The sequence below is a fragment of the Scyliorhinus torazame genome, chromosome 19 (assembly GCF_047496885.1).
Source record: "Scyliorhinus torazame isolate Kashiwa2021f chromosome 19, sScyTor2.1, whole genome shotgun sequence".
NCBI lineage: Eukaryota > Metazoa > Chordata > Chondrichthyes > Carcharhiniformes > Scyliorhinidae > Scyliorhinus > Scyliorhinus torazame.
Window position 1 is genome coordinate 47,158,564 of NC_092725.1, and position 18,462 is coordinate 47,177,025.

Consider the following 18,462-nt stretch of genomic DNA (forward strand, 5'->3'; position numbering starts at 1 on the left):
AAAGTTCTAAAAGGAGCTCACTTCCTTAAAATGCGGCATAATTAACCGGGAGGAGTGGTTCTCTTGGAGACAGAAAAATGTAAATATAAAACACTCAAGTAGAAGCTCCCTGTTTTAAGGAATTACTTAATTCAGAATTAATTAGAACCCCGAGGGAACCAGACAGGTGGGTGGGGTGGGGAGGGCGAGAGAGATAGATTGGGGGGGGGGGAAGAGACATGGAGTGATACAGACAGAACACAAATGTATGAGTTTGCATTTATAAAGCACGTTTCAAGTCCTTAGGATATTCCAAGGTGTTTCATAAACATGCTCCTTTTAAAGAGTTGTCTGTTAATCCAGGTAATTCTGGCAACGAATCGGTTGGCACATACTGAGAAATCCCAGCAATGTGCGGTTTTGGCACTGGATTGGGAACCCCGGTATCTGACTGGAGACTTCAAATATCTACAATGGCAAGTTGTGGAAATGAACTGCTCTTTGGGCAGGCAACAGATAAGCTGTCCATGAAAACTTGATGGACTGTTGGGAAAATCCTACTTCACGAATATCCTTCAGAGAAAAAAAATCCACCCGCTCCACAGGTTGTAACATGGGCAGTTGACTCAATGCCCTCAGGTCAATTTGTAACAAGATAAATGCTGCTTCACCAGTGTTGCCCACACAACAAGTTCAAACTAGAGGAGATGAAACCAATGACAAGATCTCTTTTCAAAGCATTGGTTGTGAATTTCCTCATTTTTCAAATAGTTGCATGGGATCTTTTATGTCAAATCTGAACAGGCCTGGACCATTTAAGATGGTATCTCTGAAAAGACCAGCACCCCATCAGGACCGCACCGAGCTGGCAGAGATCATGTGTTCACGTTTCTGGTCAGACAACATGAATGAAGTGGTGCTAGGAGTTTAACCAGTATTCAACCCAAAACAGCAGTGTTTTTAATGCTGTTTGCTCAAAATGGAAAAAGTAATAGTGTTGCTAGAGACGACCATCTATCAGCTGAAGTGGAAAATTTAAAAAAAAATCTATAAAAATGGATGTTCACTTCACCAAACTCCCACAGAGTATTTGCAAAAATAACAGCTCAACAAGAAGATTGCAGCTGAGTTTAGATACCATTTTGTTTCCAGTTTAAAAAGATAGGAATACAATTTGGTTGAATTTTTATAGAGTGAACACAGATTAATTTTACGGTTCAGACTCTACTATAGATTACTATAGATTTCTGGCAATAAACACCCACCATTACATTTACTGCAGTCACAACGACTTAGCTGAAGGTACCCAACTACAACACAGCTGTGCTGCTTGCTCACTGCAAGAGTTTAATCAGTAATGCATAAAGGCAGCTCTGAGAAGGCAATATAACAATGTCCACTTGAACTGTAACTGCGAACAGCAGCAACATTACAGATCCTCCCCTTCCAATCTTCACCATCATGCATTTACTTCGCAACTTGAACCAAAGAATCTCTAGGAGAGCTTCAGAAACAGACATAAGAAAACTGTGCAGAGAAAAATCAGGCACCGATCCAGGAAGGGAAAACTGCAACCACTTTGTTTTACTGCAACAGAATTATAGATAAGTTGAGTTTGTGGTAGGAAGTGAAAGAAAGGACTTAGGCAAGCATGATCACAGTTGGCAGATGGCAAAAGGGGCCAGTGGATACGGATCTCAAATTACAAATGGTCTAGTTTAGTCAGGGAGGAGGGCAGTATTATTGGCAAAGGAATTGAATTTGTAGTTGAGCTAGGAGGGGCTGGTTTAGCACAGTGGGTTAAACTGCTGGCTTGTAATGCAGAACAAGGCCAGCAGCGGGGGTTCACAGAAACTTCATTGAAGCGTACTTGTGACAAAAAGTGATTATTATTAGGGGAGGCTTTCTTCCAAAAGGTGATGACTTCTTCAACCCATCAGCTCTCACAAGCACCCCCTCACAAGCGCCCCCCCCTTCCCCCATGCCCCCTCCCACAACCGACTGTCTGCAAAAGGATTTCTGCCTGGAGTCACAACGTTTGGCAATCAAGCCCTAGTCCTGGATGAGTGCAGAATCCATTCTGAAACGGAGTACTACTTTATTACAGAGGGTGTTTTGCAGATGTAGTGTTAAATTGAGGTCCTATCTGCCTCCTCAGGTAGACACAATGATGCCACAGCACTATTTTAAAGGGTAGAAAAGTTATCCCCATTGCAGACCCAGCATTAACTCCTCAACCAATAACCAAATAATCAGATTTTATTGGTGTTTGCTTCATTTGCAACATCTTGCTGATTACAGATGGATTGCCATAATTGTCTACGCAAAAGTGACTACAGTTGACAAGTATTCCATTGGCTTTGAAGCTTTTTGTGGCATCCTTATGCAGGTTAAAAATGCAAGTTCTTTGTTTGCTTTGTCTCGGGCCACTACTGCTGGACACGGAGCAGAGACTCAACTGCAGAAAACTCATCAGGATCTTCGAGAGATGCGCATAGTGAATATATTCAGCAACATTAGAGGGGAAAGGGACCTTAGAGGTTCAGCAGGTGGAGGACAGATGCATTTAGGATGCACATTTGTGGCCTGGGGGACACGGTGGCGTGGCCATTTTGACAGGAAAGTAGCACAGCTGAGGATCGGGATCAGCAGCAGTCAAACTTGTACAAGGTGAGGAATAGGAACGGATTACGGGCAGCACAGTAGCATAGTGGTTAGCACAGTTGCCTCACAGCTCCAGGGTCCCAGGTTCGATTCCCGGCTTGGGTCACTGTCTTTGCAGAGTCTGCACGTTCTCCCCGTGTGTGCGTGGGTTTCCTCTGGGTGCTCCGGTTTCCTCCCACAGTCCAAAGATGTGTAGGTTAGGTGGATTGGCCATGCTAAATTGCCCATAGTGTCCAAAAATGTTTGGGTGGGGTTGCTGTGTTACGGGCGATAGAGTGGAAGTATGGGCTTGGGTAGGGTGCTTTTTCCAAGGGCCAGTGCAGACTATCGGCCGAATGGCCTCCTTCTGCACTGTAAATTCTATGATTGATGCAGAAAATAGTGGGTCTCACGGATGAGGCATGAAGTGACTCTCAAACAAACTTGGTTTAGGTTGGACATAGTATTGTGAACTTGGACAACCTCCTGGCAATCAGTGGTATTAATGACAATGTACATTGATAAATGGAATCAATGGCACAACATTAGCTTTATTAACTCAGATGATTTTTCCTGCATTGCAGAGGTACGAATAAACCAAACAAGCTTTGTCAAACAACTGGTTATGAGAAACATCTTTCCATTGTCTTCAAGGAATTACAACGGAATTGAGATTTCAGCTCAAACATGGAGGATAAAACTTTGTATCAAGTCAACTGTATCCCAGCACAGGAAAAAAAGGACTGGAATTGGTCAAGCCTTCTTGAGCGCATCTGGTCAGGTTTACCTGCTTGATGCAAGAAAGAGTTATACAATGAACTCAGAATCCAAATTCACTTCCTCTCTTCAAACACTACCACAAGAAACTACCACACAACCATGAACATTCTGGTGATTAAACAAAGAAAATTAGAAGGTCAAGAACTGCATCAGTGAGACAAGAAAGGTCTTTGAAGAAAGACTTTTTCAGAACAAGTTCACCTGTCCTGAAAGGTGGAAGGGTCTACAGGTCAAATAAAATTTCATTCGCCCTCCCAAGTAGGAAGATGCTCAGGATGAAAATTTCCCCAGTTTAAGTGACAACATGGAGATGTATTACAGTATAGATATCTGGACAAGACCGGAATAAAAAACAATTGAACTATGTTAATAATTTAGTCAGTCTGTGGCAATCCAGCCTTCAGGTTCATATTTCTGCAACATTTTTCACTATTGCTTCACGTCAGAACCATTTTAATTGTTGTCTACACTGCTCTCATGTAACTTTGGATTAAGACGATATAAACACGGTAGCAAAAGCAAAAATGCCATCAGCCCCGAAACTGAAGTTGAGCAGTCGACACCCAACGCCAGATTCACTTTTAACAAGTTCATATCTTCTCCTCACTCTTCTCCACCTTCTCAACCAAATTGACTTCACTGATGAAACTGCAACTGAAGGATTACAAACTAATTTAGAATAATAATCTCCATTATTGTCACAAGTAGCCTTACATTAACATTGCAATGAAGTTACTGCGAAAAAACCCTCGTCGCCACATTCCGGTGCCTATTCGGGTACACAGAGGGAGAATTCAGAATCTCCAATTCACCAAACAAGCATGTCTTTTGGGACCTATGGGAGGAAACCGGAGCACCCGGAAGAAACCCACGCAGCCACGGGGAGAACGTGCAGACTCTGCACAGACAGTTACCCAAGCCAGGAATCAAACCTGGGACCCTGGCACTGTGAAGCAACGGTGCTAACCACTGGGCTACCGTGCCACTCTCCTTCAGCACAATAGGTTGAATAATTGTCCTGATTTTAGAGGTTATACTGCCAAGAAGTTAAACACAATTGGTACTGCATCTCTCCTCCATGCCACAACTGAACACTTAAAAGAGCAGTGGCAGTTTTATACCGTAGAACATCTCCATTGTTGTTCAACACATTACTTTCACACTGCAGATATAACTGCACAAATCATGAGGTGCATAATCATACTTCAGTGCATTACAAAGCGATTTAGTGCTCCATGCACAATAAAAAGACCAAATGAGAGAGGATTGGATGATGGAATAGCTTTGATGTGCACCTTCCATCTTTGTGTTGAAAACAAGCCAAGTTGGCTGCAGAGTCCTTTCTGCATGCTGGCTGTCCAGATCCTACATGAAATACATTTGGGACATCTCATTCCAATTCCTAATTAATAGTGATTACAACACAACCATGCCATTTATTAAACACATTTAGATATCACTGGAGTGGGGGGAAATGGAAAATGGCATGATAATCAGAGTGAGAAGGTGAAGAGCTCTTAAGCAGTTGGGTCAGTATGATAATTCATTAAATTAATGCAAAGGTCACAACAACTCGGACTAAATTTTGAACTTCTGTCATTTAAGTTAACACCAATTTTTTAACCTGAATCAACCGAGTCAGAAGGGCAGAAAAGGGCACGCATTACGAATGCATGCACCACATTTGAAAGGAAATATTACAAACACAGAGCAGTGAGCACAACTTGAATTACGGCATCATCTTTAAGCTACAGGAGGTCGTAAATCCATGATTCAAGCTGGGGAAAACAGACTCTTCATGGGACACTCCACTGAAACTAGTTACTAGGATTATACTAGTTAATATTCCAGAAATTCCAGTGAGTGGAGCTACCAGCAAGTAAAATAAAATTTATGGCAAAAAACTATTGCAAACATCACACAGGATAAATTCATATTCAACAGCACTTAAGGCTGTGGTGAAATTGAGCTCACTCAAATTGACTTCACAATTAATCTCACCCATACCCACAAGGAGGATAAAGTCCAGTCAATGGATTGCCCTCTGATATACAAATTCACTCTGCAGTTGTGATATCAAGAGAATTTCCCAATTTTTTTCCCCACAGATTTTTATTTCCATTGCATTATGATGGCACCTCACCCTATCCTATCCCATTGTGTTCCCAGCCTCAACAGAATTACACTTGACGTTTTTCCAATTACTTTTATTCATTTCATGATTTCTTCCCACTATTCATTCGAGAAGTTGAGGTTGGAGGCCTGTTCCTCGTTTTCAGTAGCTGAATTTTGGGGTGACTGACTCAATCTCCTTCCCTCTATGCTCAATCCTGGCTTCCATATTACAAAAGTGAGAAGTAAAAAGTGCAAAGAATTACAACAAGGGTGGCACAGTGGTTAGCATCGCTCCTTCACAGCACCGGTGACCTGGGTTCAATTCAGGCCTTGGGTGACCGACTGTGTGGAGTCTGCCCGTTCTCCCCGTATCTGTGTAGGTTTCCTCCGGGTGCTCCGGTTTCCTCCCACAGACCAAAGATGTGCAGGTGGATTGGCCACACTAAATTGCCCCTGCAAGTGCAGGTTAGGTTACACAGATAACCTGACCAAAAGCTTAAACAGCAATAATCGTCAGAGGGAAAAACAAGTAATGGAGAATTAGAGAAGGATGCAAAACCACAACTGAACACTCAGTCATGTTACAGAAATATATATGGAACGTTACTACAGTGAAAATAAACTTGACCGATCATTAAAACATTGCACTTTGTCAGCAATATGACCTGGAGGATAAAATGTATTTAAGAGCACGGAGCACCCCAAGGCTACCTCACCCAAATCCTGTATGGAGACAGTTAATGAGTCAGCAGCCCAACACAATATATTTTAAGGTGGGGGTGGCACAGTGGTTAGCACTGCTACCTCACAGCTCCAGGGACCCAGGTTCAAATTCTGGCCTCGGGTGACTGTGTGGAGTTTGCACTTTCTTCCCGTATTTGCTTGGGTTTCCTCCCACAATCCAAAGATGTGCAGGTTAGGTGGATTGGCCATGCTAAATTGCCCCTTAGTGTCCAAAAAGGTTAGCTGTGGTTACTGGGATAGGGTGGAGGTGTGTGCCTAAGTAGGGTGCTCTTTCCAAGGGCCAGTGCTGACTCGATGGGCTGAATGGCCTCCTTCTGCACTGTAAATGATGATTCTATATGACCAAATCAGCTGCAACGCTAAACTGTGCAACTTGGATTGGATGACTTTAACAAAACACACTTTAAATGTAGAATTTAAAAAAAGGTTGCGCTGCCTCCCAGTGAACATCGAATTTTGTAATTTATTTGTTTACAATCATAGAATCCCTACAGTGCAGAAAGAGGCCATTCGAGTCTGCACTGATCTTCTGACAGAGTACTTCACCCAAGCTCACTCCCTGCCCTATCCCGTTAATGCCTTAATCTAACCCACTTTTTGGACACGAACGGGCATTTTAGCATGGCCAATCTATCCAACTTGCACATGCTTGGTCTGTGGGAGGAAACCCACGCAGGCACTGGGAAAACGTGCAAACTCCACACAGACAGCGACCCAAAGTCAGAGTGAACACGGGTCCCTGTGCCACCGTGCTCGTCTTTGTTGAGTGGCAGCCATGTACTGATGATACAAATTGAATAGTGCATTGCAGACACAGATGCTTTAAGTGATCAGTTGATTACAGCCAGGTAATTGTAAGACTGAAATCTTCCTTCCGTCAGTCCTGCTGTTCCAATCCACGCACATGCATTCATCCTTCTTTACATCAAGCTCGATTCAGCTCGTAGGTTAAGTGCATTCTACCAAAAGTGCATTTTAGAAGCAGTGCCCCTTTACTAATATAGTTCTGAACATCATCCCCAGCTCGAGTGAAACACAGAGACACAGCCACGTACCTGATGTGAAGAGACTCTGTGGCTCTGGTGCTGTTGGCCAGTCGTGTGTTGATGGCGATGAAGTGGGGTAGAGCAGGCTGTTTGGGAGAGGGTTGGGGTGTCTGAAGTTACTGTTGTCTGAAAAGAGGGATTGGGATTCTGCTGCAGCTCCCTCAAAAGGAGACCGTGCATTATGATTAGATGAACTAATGGGGACGACTGGGTTGGGTTTTGTTAATCCTGGTGGTGGTGACGGTGTTTCACTGGTAGGGATCTGAAAAGAAGACAATGGTTGCAAGTTAGTAATATCATTACTGAAGATGCACAATCCATCGATGATCAGAAATTAATGCCCATCAACTGAGGTCAAGTGATGTGTCTAGCTCTCCAAATAGCCATTTTAGTTGCATTCAATGCTAAACTATTTTGAACATTTGAGTTAATATGGAGGCGTTTTTGCAAGTTGAATTCACAATGGTTTGTTTGAACCTTCTTCACATCATTCAGCCCAGTTTCTCACATAGGACAAAGCTTCCATCAATCCATCTGATTGCACCTGCCCAGCATCTGAAATCCATATACTTTAACACCTCCAGCTAAATAAATGTAACAATTCATTCTTAAACATTTCAATTGGCCCAGTATCCATGGCCTTTTGGGAGTGAAAGTATGAGATATCTACCAGGCTTAATATTAAAAAGCATTCCCCAAGTTCACACCTTAAAGGCCCAATTTAATTTTGATTGGTTTGGGAGTCCAGAACAAAGGGGCACAGACATACTCGGTTGATTCTTTTTAACATTTAAAAACACTCAATTTGATCACCTAAAAACTTCAAACGTTAAAAGTTAAACGTCAAAAGTTAAAAGACAGGACCTCTAGGGTTGTAATCTCGGGATTACTCCCTGTGCCACGTGCCAGTGAGGCTAGAAATAGGAAGATAGAGCAGCTAAACACGTGGCTAAACAGCTGGTGTAGGAGGGAGGGTTTCCGTTATCTGGACCGCTGGGAGCTCTTCCGGGGCAGGTGTGACCTATATAAGGACAGGTTGCATCTAAACCGGAAAGGCATAAATATCCTGGCCGCGAGGTTTGCTAGTGTCACACGGGAGGGTTTAAACTAGTATGGCAGGGGGGTGGGCACGGGAGCAATAGGTCAGAAGGTGAGAGCATTGAGGGAGAACTAGGGAATAGGGCCAGTATGGCTGTGAGGCAGAGCAGACAGGGAGAAGTTGCTGAACATAGCGGGTCTGGTGGCCTGAAGTGCATATGTTTTAATGCAAGAAGTATTCCGGGTAAGCAGATGAACTATGAGCTTGGATTAGTACTTGGAACTATGATGTTGTTGCCATTACAGAGACCTGGTTGAGGGAAGGGCAGGATTGGCAGCTAAACGTTCCAGGATTTAGATGTTTCAGGCGGGATAGAGGGGAATGTAAAAGGGGTGGCGGAGTTGCGCTACTGGTTAGTGAAGAAGGTTATCTAGGATTGCAACGGGATCTTGATCAATTAGGCCAGTGGGCCGACGAATGGCAGATGGAGTTTAATTTAGATAAATGTGAGGTGATGCATTTTGGCAGATCGAATCAGGCCAGGACCTACTCAGTTAATGGTATGGCGTTGGGGAGAGTTATAGAACAAAGAGATCTAGGAGTACAGGTTCATAGCTCCTTGAAGGTGGAGTCGCAGGTGGACAGGGTGGTGAAGAAGGCATTCGGCATGCTTGGTTTCATTGGTCAGAACATTGAAGACAGGAGTTGGGACGTCTTGTTGAAGTTGTACAAGACATTGGTACGGCCACACTTGGAATACTGTGTGCAGTTCTGGTCACCCTATTATAGAAAGGATATTATTAAACTGGAAAGAGTGCAGAAAAGATTTACTAGGATGTTGCCGGGACTTGATGGTTTGAGTTATAAGGAGAGGCTGGATAGGCTGGGACTTTTTTCCCTGGAGCGTAGGAGGCTTCGGGGTGATCTTATAGAGGTCTATAAAATAATGAGGGGCATAGATAAGGTAGATAGTCAACATCTTTTCCCAAAGGTAGGGGAGCCTAAAACTAGAGGGCATAGGTTTAAGGTGAGAGGGGAGAGATTCAGAAGGGCCCAGAGGGGCAATTTCTTCACTCAGAGGGTAGTGAGTGTCAGGAATGGGCTGCCAGAGGTAGTAGTAGAGGCGGGTACAATTGTGTCTTTTAAAAAACATTTAGATAGTTACATGGGTAAGATGGGTATAGAGGGTTATGGGCCAAGTGCGGGCAACTGGGACTAGCTTAATGGTAAAAACTGGGCGGCATGGACAGGTTGGGCCGAAGGGCCTGTTTCCATGCTGTAAACTTCTATGATTCTATGGTTAGGGAGAATATCACATCTGTACTGCGGGAGGACACCTCAGAGGGCAGTGAGGCTATATGGGTAGAGATCAGGAATAAGAAGGGTGCAGTCACAATGTTGGGGGTTTACTACAGGCCTCCCAACAGCCAGCGGGAGATAGAGGAGCAGATAGGTAGACAGATTTTGGAAAAGAGTAAAAACAACAGGGTTGTGGTGATGGGAGACTTCAACTTCCCCAATATTGACTGGGACTCACTTAGTGCCAGGGGCTTAGACGGGGCGGAGTTTGTAAGGAGCATTCAGGAGAGCTTCTTAAAACAATATGTGGACAGTCCAACTAGGGAAGGGGCGGTACTGGACCTGGTATTGGGGAATGAGCCCGGCCAGGTGGTAGATGTTTCAGTAGAGGAGCATTTCGGGAACAGTGACCACAATTCAGTAAGTTTTAAAGTGCTGGTGGACAAGGATAAGAGTGGTCCTAGGATTAATGTGCTAAATTGGGGGAAGGCTAATTAGAACAATATTAGGCGGGAACTGAAGAACATAGATTGGGGACGGATGTTTGAGGGCAAATCAACATCTGACATGTGGGAGGCTTTCAAGTGTCAGTTGAAAGGAATTCAGGACCGGCATGTTCCTGTCAGGAAGAAGGATAAATACGGCAATTTTCAGGAACCTTGGATAACGAGAGATATTGTAGGCCTCGTCAAAAAGAAAAAGGAGGCATTTGTCAGGGCTGAAAGGCTGGGAACAGACGAAGTCTGTGTGGAATATAAGGAAAGTAGGAAGGAACTTAAGCAAGGAGTCAGGAGGGCTAGAAGGGGGTCACGAAAAGTCATTGGCAAATAGGGTTAAGGAAAATCCCAAGGCTTTTTACACGTACATAAAAAGCAAGAGGGTAGCCAGGGAAAGGGTTGGCCCACTGAAGGATAGGCAAAGGAATCTATGTGTGGAGCCAGAGGAAATGGGCGAGGTACTAAATGAACACTTTGCATCAGTATTCACCAAAGAGAAGAAATTGGTAGATGTTGAGTCTGGAGAAGGGTGTATAGATAGCCTGGGTCACATTGAGATCCAAAAAGACGAGGTGTTGGGCGTCTTAAAAAATCTTAAGGTAGATAAGTCCCCAGGGCCTGATGGGATCTACCCCAGAATACTGAAGGAGGCTGGAGAGGAAATTGCTGAGGCCTTGACAGAAATCTTTGGATCCTCACTGTCTTCAGGTGATGTCCCGGAGGACTGGAGAATAGCCAATGTTATTCCTCTGTTTAAGAAAGGTAGCAAGGATAATCCAGGGAACTACAGGCCGGTGAACCTTACTTCAGTGGTAGGGAAATTACTGGAGAGAATTCTTCGAGACAGGATCTACTCCCATTTGGAAGCAAATGGACGTATTAGTGAGAGGCAGCATGGTTTTGTGAAGGGGAGGTCGTGTCTCACTAATTGATAGAGTTTTTCAAGGAGGTCACTAAGATGATTGATGCAGGTAGGGCAGTGGATGTTGTCTATATGGACTTCAGTCAGGCCTTTGACAAGGTCCCTCATGGTAGACTAGTACAAAATGTGAAGTCACACGGGATCAGGGGTGAGCTGGCAAGGTCGTAGAAGGCAGAGAGTAGCAATGCTTTTCTAATTGGAGGGCTGTGACCAGTGGTGTTCCACAGGGATCAGTGCTGGGACCTTTGCTGTTTGTAGTCTATATAAATGATTTGGAGGAAAATGTAACTGGTCTGATTAGTAAGTTTGCAGACGACACAAAGGTTGGTGGAATTGCGAATAGCGATGAGGACTGTCAGAGGATACAGCAGGATTTAGATTGTTTGGAGACTTGGGCGGAGAGATGGCAGATGGAGTTTAATCCGGAAAAATGTGAGGTAATGCATTTTGGAAGGTCTAATGCAGGTAGGGAATATACAGTGAATGGTAGAACCCTCAAGAGTATTGAAAGTCAAAGAGATCTAGGAGTACAGGTCCACAGGTCATTGAAAGGGGCAACACAGGTGGAGAAGGTAGTCAAGAAGGCATACGGCATGCCATAAGAATTGGCAAGTCATGTTGCAGCTGTATAGAACCTTAGTTAGGCCACACTTGGAGTATAGTGTTCAATTCTGGTCGCCACACTACCAGAAGGATGTGGAGGCTTTAGAGAGGGTGCAGAAGAGATTTACCAGAATGTTGCCTGGTATGGAGGGCATTAGCTATGAGGAGCGGTTGAATAAACTCGGTTTGTTCTCACTGGAACGAAGGAGGTTGAGGGGCGACCTGATAGAGGTCTACAAAATTATAAGGGGCATAGACAGAGTGGATAGTCAGAGACTTTTTCCCAGAGTAGAGGGGTCAATTACTAGGGGGCATAGGTTTAAGGTGAGAGGGGCAAGGTTTAGAGTAGATATACGAGGCAAGTTTTTTACGCAGAGGGTAGTGGGTGCCTGGAACTCGCTACCGGAGGTGGTGGTGGAAGCAGGGACGATAGTGACATTTAAGGGGCATCTTGACAAATACATGAATAGGATGGGAATAGAGGGATACGGACCCAGGAAGTGTAGAAGATTGTAGTTTAGTCGGGCAGCATGGTCGGCACGGGCTTGGAGGGCCGAAGGGCCTGTTCCTGTGCTGTACATTTCTTTGTTCTTTGTCATACAAAGCATATTCATGCAAATTATTAATTTAACCCTAGCATAACCGCAGCCCCCAAAATCATGCCCTCAACCATCTAAAGGGCAAGGGTACCATGCCTATGGGCACACTATCACCTCCTGCTTCACCTCTATGTCACACACCATTCAAGGCTTCCAAACACATGGCCCCTCCATGGTGGTTGGATCACAATCCTGGAACCCTCTTTGAACAGCTCTGGAGTCGAGGCACCTGTGCCACATGGGATGCAGCCGCGAGGGAGGGGGGGGGCGCGCGGCGAGAGGGAGGGGGGGCGCGCGGCGAGAGGGAGGGGGGGCGCGCGCCGAGAGGGAGGGGGGGGCGCGCGCCGAGAGGGAGGGGGGACGCGCGCCGAGAGGGAGGGGGGGGCGCGCGCCGAGAGGGAGGGGGGACGCGCGCCGAGAGGGAGGGGGGGCGCGCGCCGAGAGGGAGGGGGGGCGCGCGCCGAGAGGGAGGGGGCGCGCGCCGAGAGGGAGGGGGCGCGCGCGCCGAGAGGGAGGGGGCGCGCGCCGAGAGGGAGGGGGCGCGCGCCAAGGGGGAGGGGGCGCGCGTCGAGAGGGAGGGGGCGCGCGCCGAGAGGGAGGGGGCGCGCGCCGAGAGGGGGCGCGCGCCGAGAGGGAGGGGGCGCGCGCCGAGAGGGAGGGGGCGCGCGCCGAGAGCGAGGGGGCGCGCGCCGAGAGCGAGGGGGCGCGCGCCGAGAGCGAGGGGGCGCGAGCCGAGAGCGAGGGCATGCGAGTCTAGCGAGGGGGTGCGCGAGCCAAGAGAGAGAGAGAGAGAGAGAGAGAGAGAGTGAGAGTGAGAGCCAAGGGAGGAAGCGTAAGCGAGAGAGAGAGTGCGCGAGCGACAGGGAGCGCGAGCCGAGAGAGCACGAGGAGAAAAGAGTGCGAGAACACACAGGAGATCACCCGGGGGGGGGGGTTTAAAAGAATGGTTTCAGAACGTGCTTAATCACAGTGCGTTTAAAATCCGCATCATATTTAGTTTTAAGGAATTACTGAATTTTTAAAACAATAATTGTTTGCAGTTGTATTTGAGGTATATTATATGGCGGAGGGTGGAGTTGAGATATTAGATCAGCCATGATTCTACTGAATGGGCAGGCTTGAAGGACTGAACAGCACATTTCAGTTTTTTCCTCTGTTCGTCTAGAGGGATCAGAAGGATATTTGGCATGAGCATCATCAATTTATATGGATTCAGGATGGTGCTCTCATATGCCAGGGTCAAGACAAAGCATTTTAGTAGAAAGATTCAAAAGGTTCCTTCTGTGTTTGGCTCTGCTTCAGCAACCCAGAAGCACACAGTGGAATTTCAAGTGAAAATTGCAACTCTCTTGGACGTGACCTGAACAAGTCAGAATTTTAGGTATTAGAAAATAATTGTGACCTGCCACTCATTGAAAGGCTGGGCACGAATGAGAAGAGGGGTTACCAAACAGATAGCGCTGAAGTGGAGTACTACAGGACGCTTAATGAGCTAGACATATATTTAAAGATCCAAGTACGTCTACCTGTTGTAAATTGTCTCCATTTCCTAGACTGAGTGCTTCTGGTGGTTTATCCACAGGTCTGCAAAAGAGAGAAATTGGAACAAGTTGATGAAGCTGTGCCCGGAATTGTGCTCATTGTGCCAGTCTGCTCCTTTCCTCAGAAACATTTTAAAAACGAGAAGCCCAGTGAGGGCCAAGGCTCACAGAGCAAGATCCCACCAACATTCAAAAAAGTCAAATGAAAATCAAGGCAAATTAGAAAATTAGCAGAAGATTGTTATGTTGCTCATGCTTTTCATCTAAAAAAAAAGTCAAAAAGCAGCAAATAAATTAAATACAACGCCACTGTACGGTCAGTGTCACATGCCTACAATCTTGTACGGTGGTTGCCTAGGCCGGTGTGCTTAGCCATCACAATTGGGAGGGAGAGAGTGGAGATTAAAAGTTGAGCAGCACATTGCACTTTCGCTGACCACACATTCATTAACTAAAGTAAAAATGGTTCTGTTTCGACTTGGTTTCTTTAAGGATATACCAGCATTGATACTCAAGCTTTCTTTTACATGGGTGTGGTGCTCACTGATCACACTAAAAGAGCAGCAAGACTTTTATTGATTATGACTGACCAGCCTTGAGTCTAGGTTTCTACTGCAGAATTTATCCACTGAATGCAGCAGGTTTTGCTCCTTCTCACAAAACACAGTCATCTTCCACTCAAAGAACTTTAAGGAACCTGGAACTCGTGACTGTTAATTACACAGAATATTCAGTTAGTTGCACAGAATATTTAGACATTTGCTCATTGGAATATTCACAACTGCGATTGATGCAACCTTTCCCAAACCATGTATGGTGCACCCTGCGTATTACAAGCGCTTGAGCTGAAGGCACAGTTATATTGAGCCCAAGTTAAATCCTTAACTGTAATGTGTGGCTCCAGGGAGTGACTGGGAGCCAGAAATGATGAGCTGGTTTGACCAAACTGCACCCTATTACCAATGCATATTGTGCTGTTTGTGATCTCTAGAGTTTATTTCACCAGGGATTAGAACCAGCACGGGTATTTCAAAAACCAATATCATCGTGGGTAACAGATTTTCATTAATTCATGTAAGCGTGAAGCTGACTGACAGCAAGTGATCTAACAGATTAAATGGGCAGTTTGGGGAAACTCATTTTTGATTAAATACCCAGTTCTTCGGCAACCATTAAGCCATGATTGTTTGATTTGCAGTTTATTCCAATTTAGCCGATCTTAGTTGCAGCTAGGCACCACAATGATCAGTGTTCCTGGGTGAGGGAGTTGAAATAAAAATATAGCTACAGCCCTTGCTCGAGATCTCTATGCACAATGGCCAGTGATGTAGACTGTGTGTTGTGCATATATTTGAACATTGGATAAGGACTTAGCTGCGAGGGGAGCGAAGGCCACTGAACCTGCTAACGTTCTGACTTGGCTGCCATGTGAAGAAATGGCCACTTTGGAGAGGTCCTGAAACTCTGCCCCAGCAAAATGTCAGTGGCTTCAGGGAGTAGCAGGACAACTGGCAAGTACTCAGACTAGAAGACTGAGACCAAGCAGGACAACCAGCATCTAATTCCTTCAAAGATTGTTGAACATATGCTGCACTAGATGTCAACCTGAAACAAAAACATTTTAGTTGAAGCCTGCAAACAAAGTGCATTGGAGCCGATAACCTTCAAATACAAAAAAGAATCTTCTCTGCAGCTGGGAGTTGATGGACAATGTTCCAAGACGACTCACATCACATCAGTTTTAAGCACAGTATTCACAAAAATAGCATATTCTAAAGGGAGCCACAATCTAGGTCTTTACACCATTAATTCACAGGCTGTGAGCATGTGTCCAACCTAATTGCCCTTAAGGGGATGTTAAGCTGCCTCCTTGAATTGCGGCAGTCTGTATGGTATAGTTTCGCTGACAGTGCTGTTGGAGGAAGTTCCATGATTTCGATCAAATGACGATGAGGGATCGGCGATTTGTTTCCAAACCAGGATGGAGAGAGATTTGGAGGTGCGTTTCTACACACCTGCTGCCCTTATCCCTCCTGGTGGCAGAGGGTTTGGAAGTTGCTGTTGAACGAGTCTGAAGGGGATGCTGCATGTGGTGCACGTGCCAGCCATGGAATGCCTGTGGAAGGAGTGAAAGTTAAAGGTGCAGGATGGTATGCCAAGTAGGTTACTATGTCCTTCAGTGCTGCTTGGAGTTGCACTCATCAATCCAAGTGAAGAGCATTGTAGCATACCTCTGTCTTGTGCCTTGTTGGACAGGCTTTGGAGAGTCTGTTGAGCTCCTTGTTTCAGAAATACCAGCCTCTGACTTGCTCCAAGGGTTGCTTGGCACGAGGCGAGGGCGGGTGAGATGCACGGAGAAGCCAAAGGAAAGAGAGCAAGATAGGGGGAAAGAGCGAAAATATCTAATTTTACAGGTAACATTTTGAGCACTTCTCTTTCTTTTTTTACATTCACTCATGTAGGATAAAGCTCCGAGTACCAGTATCTCAATCAAATGGCCACTTTCCATGTGAAAAGCGCCCACGAAAGGGGAGAACACTCTGGAATGCAACCGCCACCAAATCCAATCCTGTCTTTAACCAATGTGCACACATGAACAAACTTTCCAGTGAGAGAAGGTGTGTTCTGAACATGTCTGATCTGAGAACAGCATCGACCAGCTCCCAGTGACAGGATACCCAATTATGAATTGCCCAGTCTCACCCTGACTGAAATCAACTTGGTCAGCAAAGTGGGCATGAAAGCTGTGACATCGATGCAGCGTTTTGTAGAGTAAAGCAACGGAGCCAAAGGAATTCTAGACAAGATTGACAGAGATCCATTATTTGTCACAACAGAATGTTGCTAATTGGCGATGTATGTGCAAGTCAAGAAAACGGTCAGACTTGCTGTGAAACTTGACTGATATGGAAGTGGGCCCTGATGCATTCAGTTTCCTCACAAGAGCATAGGGTGTCCCTTCAGCTGAACAACCATAAAACTTTTTTAAAAAAGGATTTGAACGCAATTGGCCATCCTCAAAGCGAAGGAGAATTCCATTGACCCTCCATTAACATTCACATCAGGTTTCTGGTGATGAAAAGCACACCATTGATTAAGAAATGGCTGTCAACAGGCCAGCGAGTCTCTTGTTTAAAGTGCGGAAAGATACGAACAGTCTTGCAGTGTACGTCTGTTAATATTTTGTATGGATGTCAACCATCAGCAAGTGTACGAGAACTCTGGGTACAAGATCCGGCATCAAGTTGCCAAAATTTGGCGAGCAACCTGATTGGCTGTGAACAAAAAGAATTGCTTCTCTTGCTCACTTTGGGTTATTTCAGTCCGAGAGAGAAATAAAGCCAATCACTGACCTGAGTTGTGTGTCAGGACCATCTGGGGTCATGTGTTCGGGTTCTGAACCATTATCAAGTAAAGGAGGCGTTTTCCTGTGTTCGAGTGTTAAACCGTTGACTGCTTTAGCTGTGCTCTGTAATGATGGCCAGGCATCTTTATTACTACTGTTGGGTCTGCAAGGGGAAAGAATGGCAAAAACACTGAGTACCTCCCAAATCGGCACAACACGTTTCAGCAGCTCAGAGATGCTGTTCACTTAGTGGAAATCTTCCAAACGGGATCCAGCCCAAGATGGTTGTATTGGCATCATGCATCCTTACCAACCAATGGTACTACCAGTATCCATACGAAGAGGATCCATCCCAACAAATCCATTATGCGGTGGATGGGAACAAGTCCTCTGCTACATAAAGAAATCTGAGGGAGGTAAAGTGATTTATACAGGGTGTAAAAAAAGGATCGACAGTCCTGGTGATTTTGCAAAATTCTCAAGTCAGCCATTGTATTCCACATTGTTTGTGCATCACTTTGCAGAACAGAAATCAGACTTGTGTTTAAAGGAGAGAACAACACAACTGGATATTACAAATACTGAGCACGAGCATTTGGCAGCACTTTATCTCACTACAGATGCAGAAATATTTGGAGATGCTGCACATTTTCTACTGTTAATCATCAGAGCACTCTTGAGCAATCAGGAGCTCAACTTGATGAGTCAACACTTGACAGGTTTCCGATGGCTATAATGCGAATCATAAAGTTCACTATTTCCATGACAACACTGTCCCCAGTGCTCTGCACTGAATAAATTGATATGGCAGTAACCAAAGTCTTGGGTTGAACATGAAATAACATTTCCAAAAGAAAACCACCCACTTAAGCCAAGGATACTTTATATTCAGGAGCCACAATATGAAGTGATTATTCAATCAATTCAAATGAGTAGTTTAAAAACACAGGAGACACAGAATAAGAAGTGAAACGCAATCAATTTCCCATTCCTCCCAAATTGCCATAAAGATCAATCAAGATTCTAATGTGTGAAACAGTGCTGGTGATATGAATTAACTTAATCTTATTAAGTTCTGCTAAAAAGACTGGTGAGCCACACTGACGCCTTTGAAGATTGAAATGCATTTTTGCTGATTAAAAAAGCAAGAATCCTCAGTTAATAAGTAATGAGAAATCCCAAGTATATCTCGAAAGAGGATGATTCTAAAGAGATAAATTGGTCATTAGGTTCATGTTATCGGATTTGACTCAGTGTCGGTACTTTTCTCGTCATGACACACTGCACAGAAATTCAAACCTTTCATGAA

At 45.0% G+C, this 18,462-nt stretch overlaps 1 protein-coding gene across 7 annotated transcripts in view; it reads right to left on the bottom strand.

Moving 5' to 3' along the window:
• LOC140396118 (CCR4-NOT transcription complex subunit 4-like) overlaps nt 1–18,462 on the bottom strand; it is a 206,771-nt gene that overhangs the window by 77,900 nt on the left and 110,409 nt on the right. For 4 of the 7 annotated variants that reach the window (XM_072484249.1, XM_072484250.1, XM_072484253.1 and 1 more), the window contains exons 8-9: nt 13,793–13,850; nt 7,317–7,569 (exon numbers count right to left, since the gene is read on the bottom strand). In XM_072484249.1, coding sequence (XP_072340350.1) covers nt 7,317–7,569; nt 13,793–13,850 — 311 coding nt within the window. Of the gene's footprint in view, nt 1–7,316; nt 7,570–13,792; nt 13,851–17,160; nt 17,317–18,462 lie in introns of all 7 variants that reach the window. The other 3 variants (XM_072484247.1, XM_072484246.1, XM_072484251.1) reach the window with 1 other exon arrangement.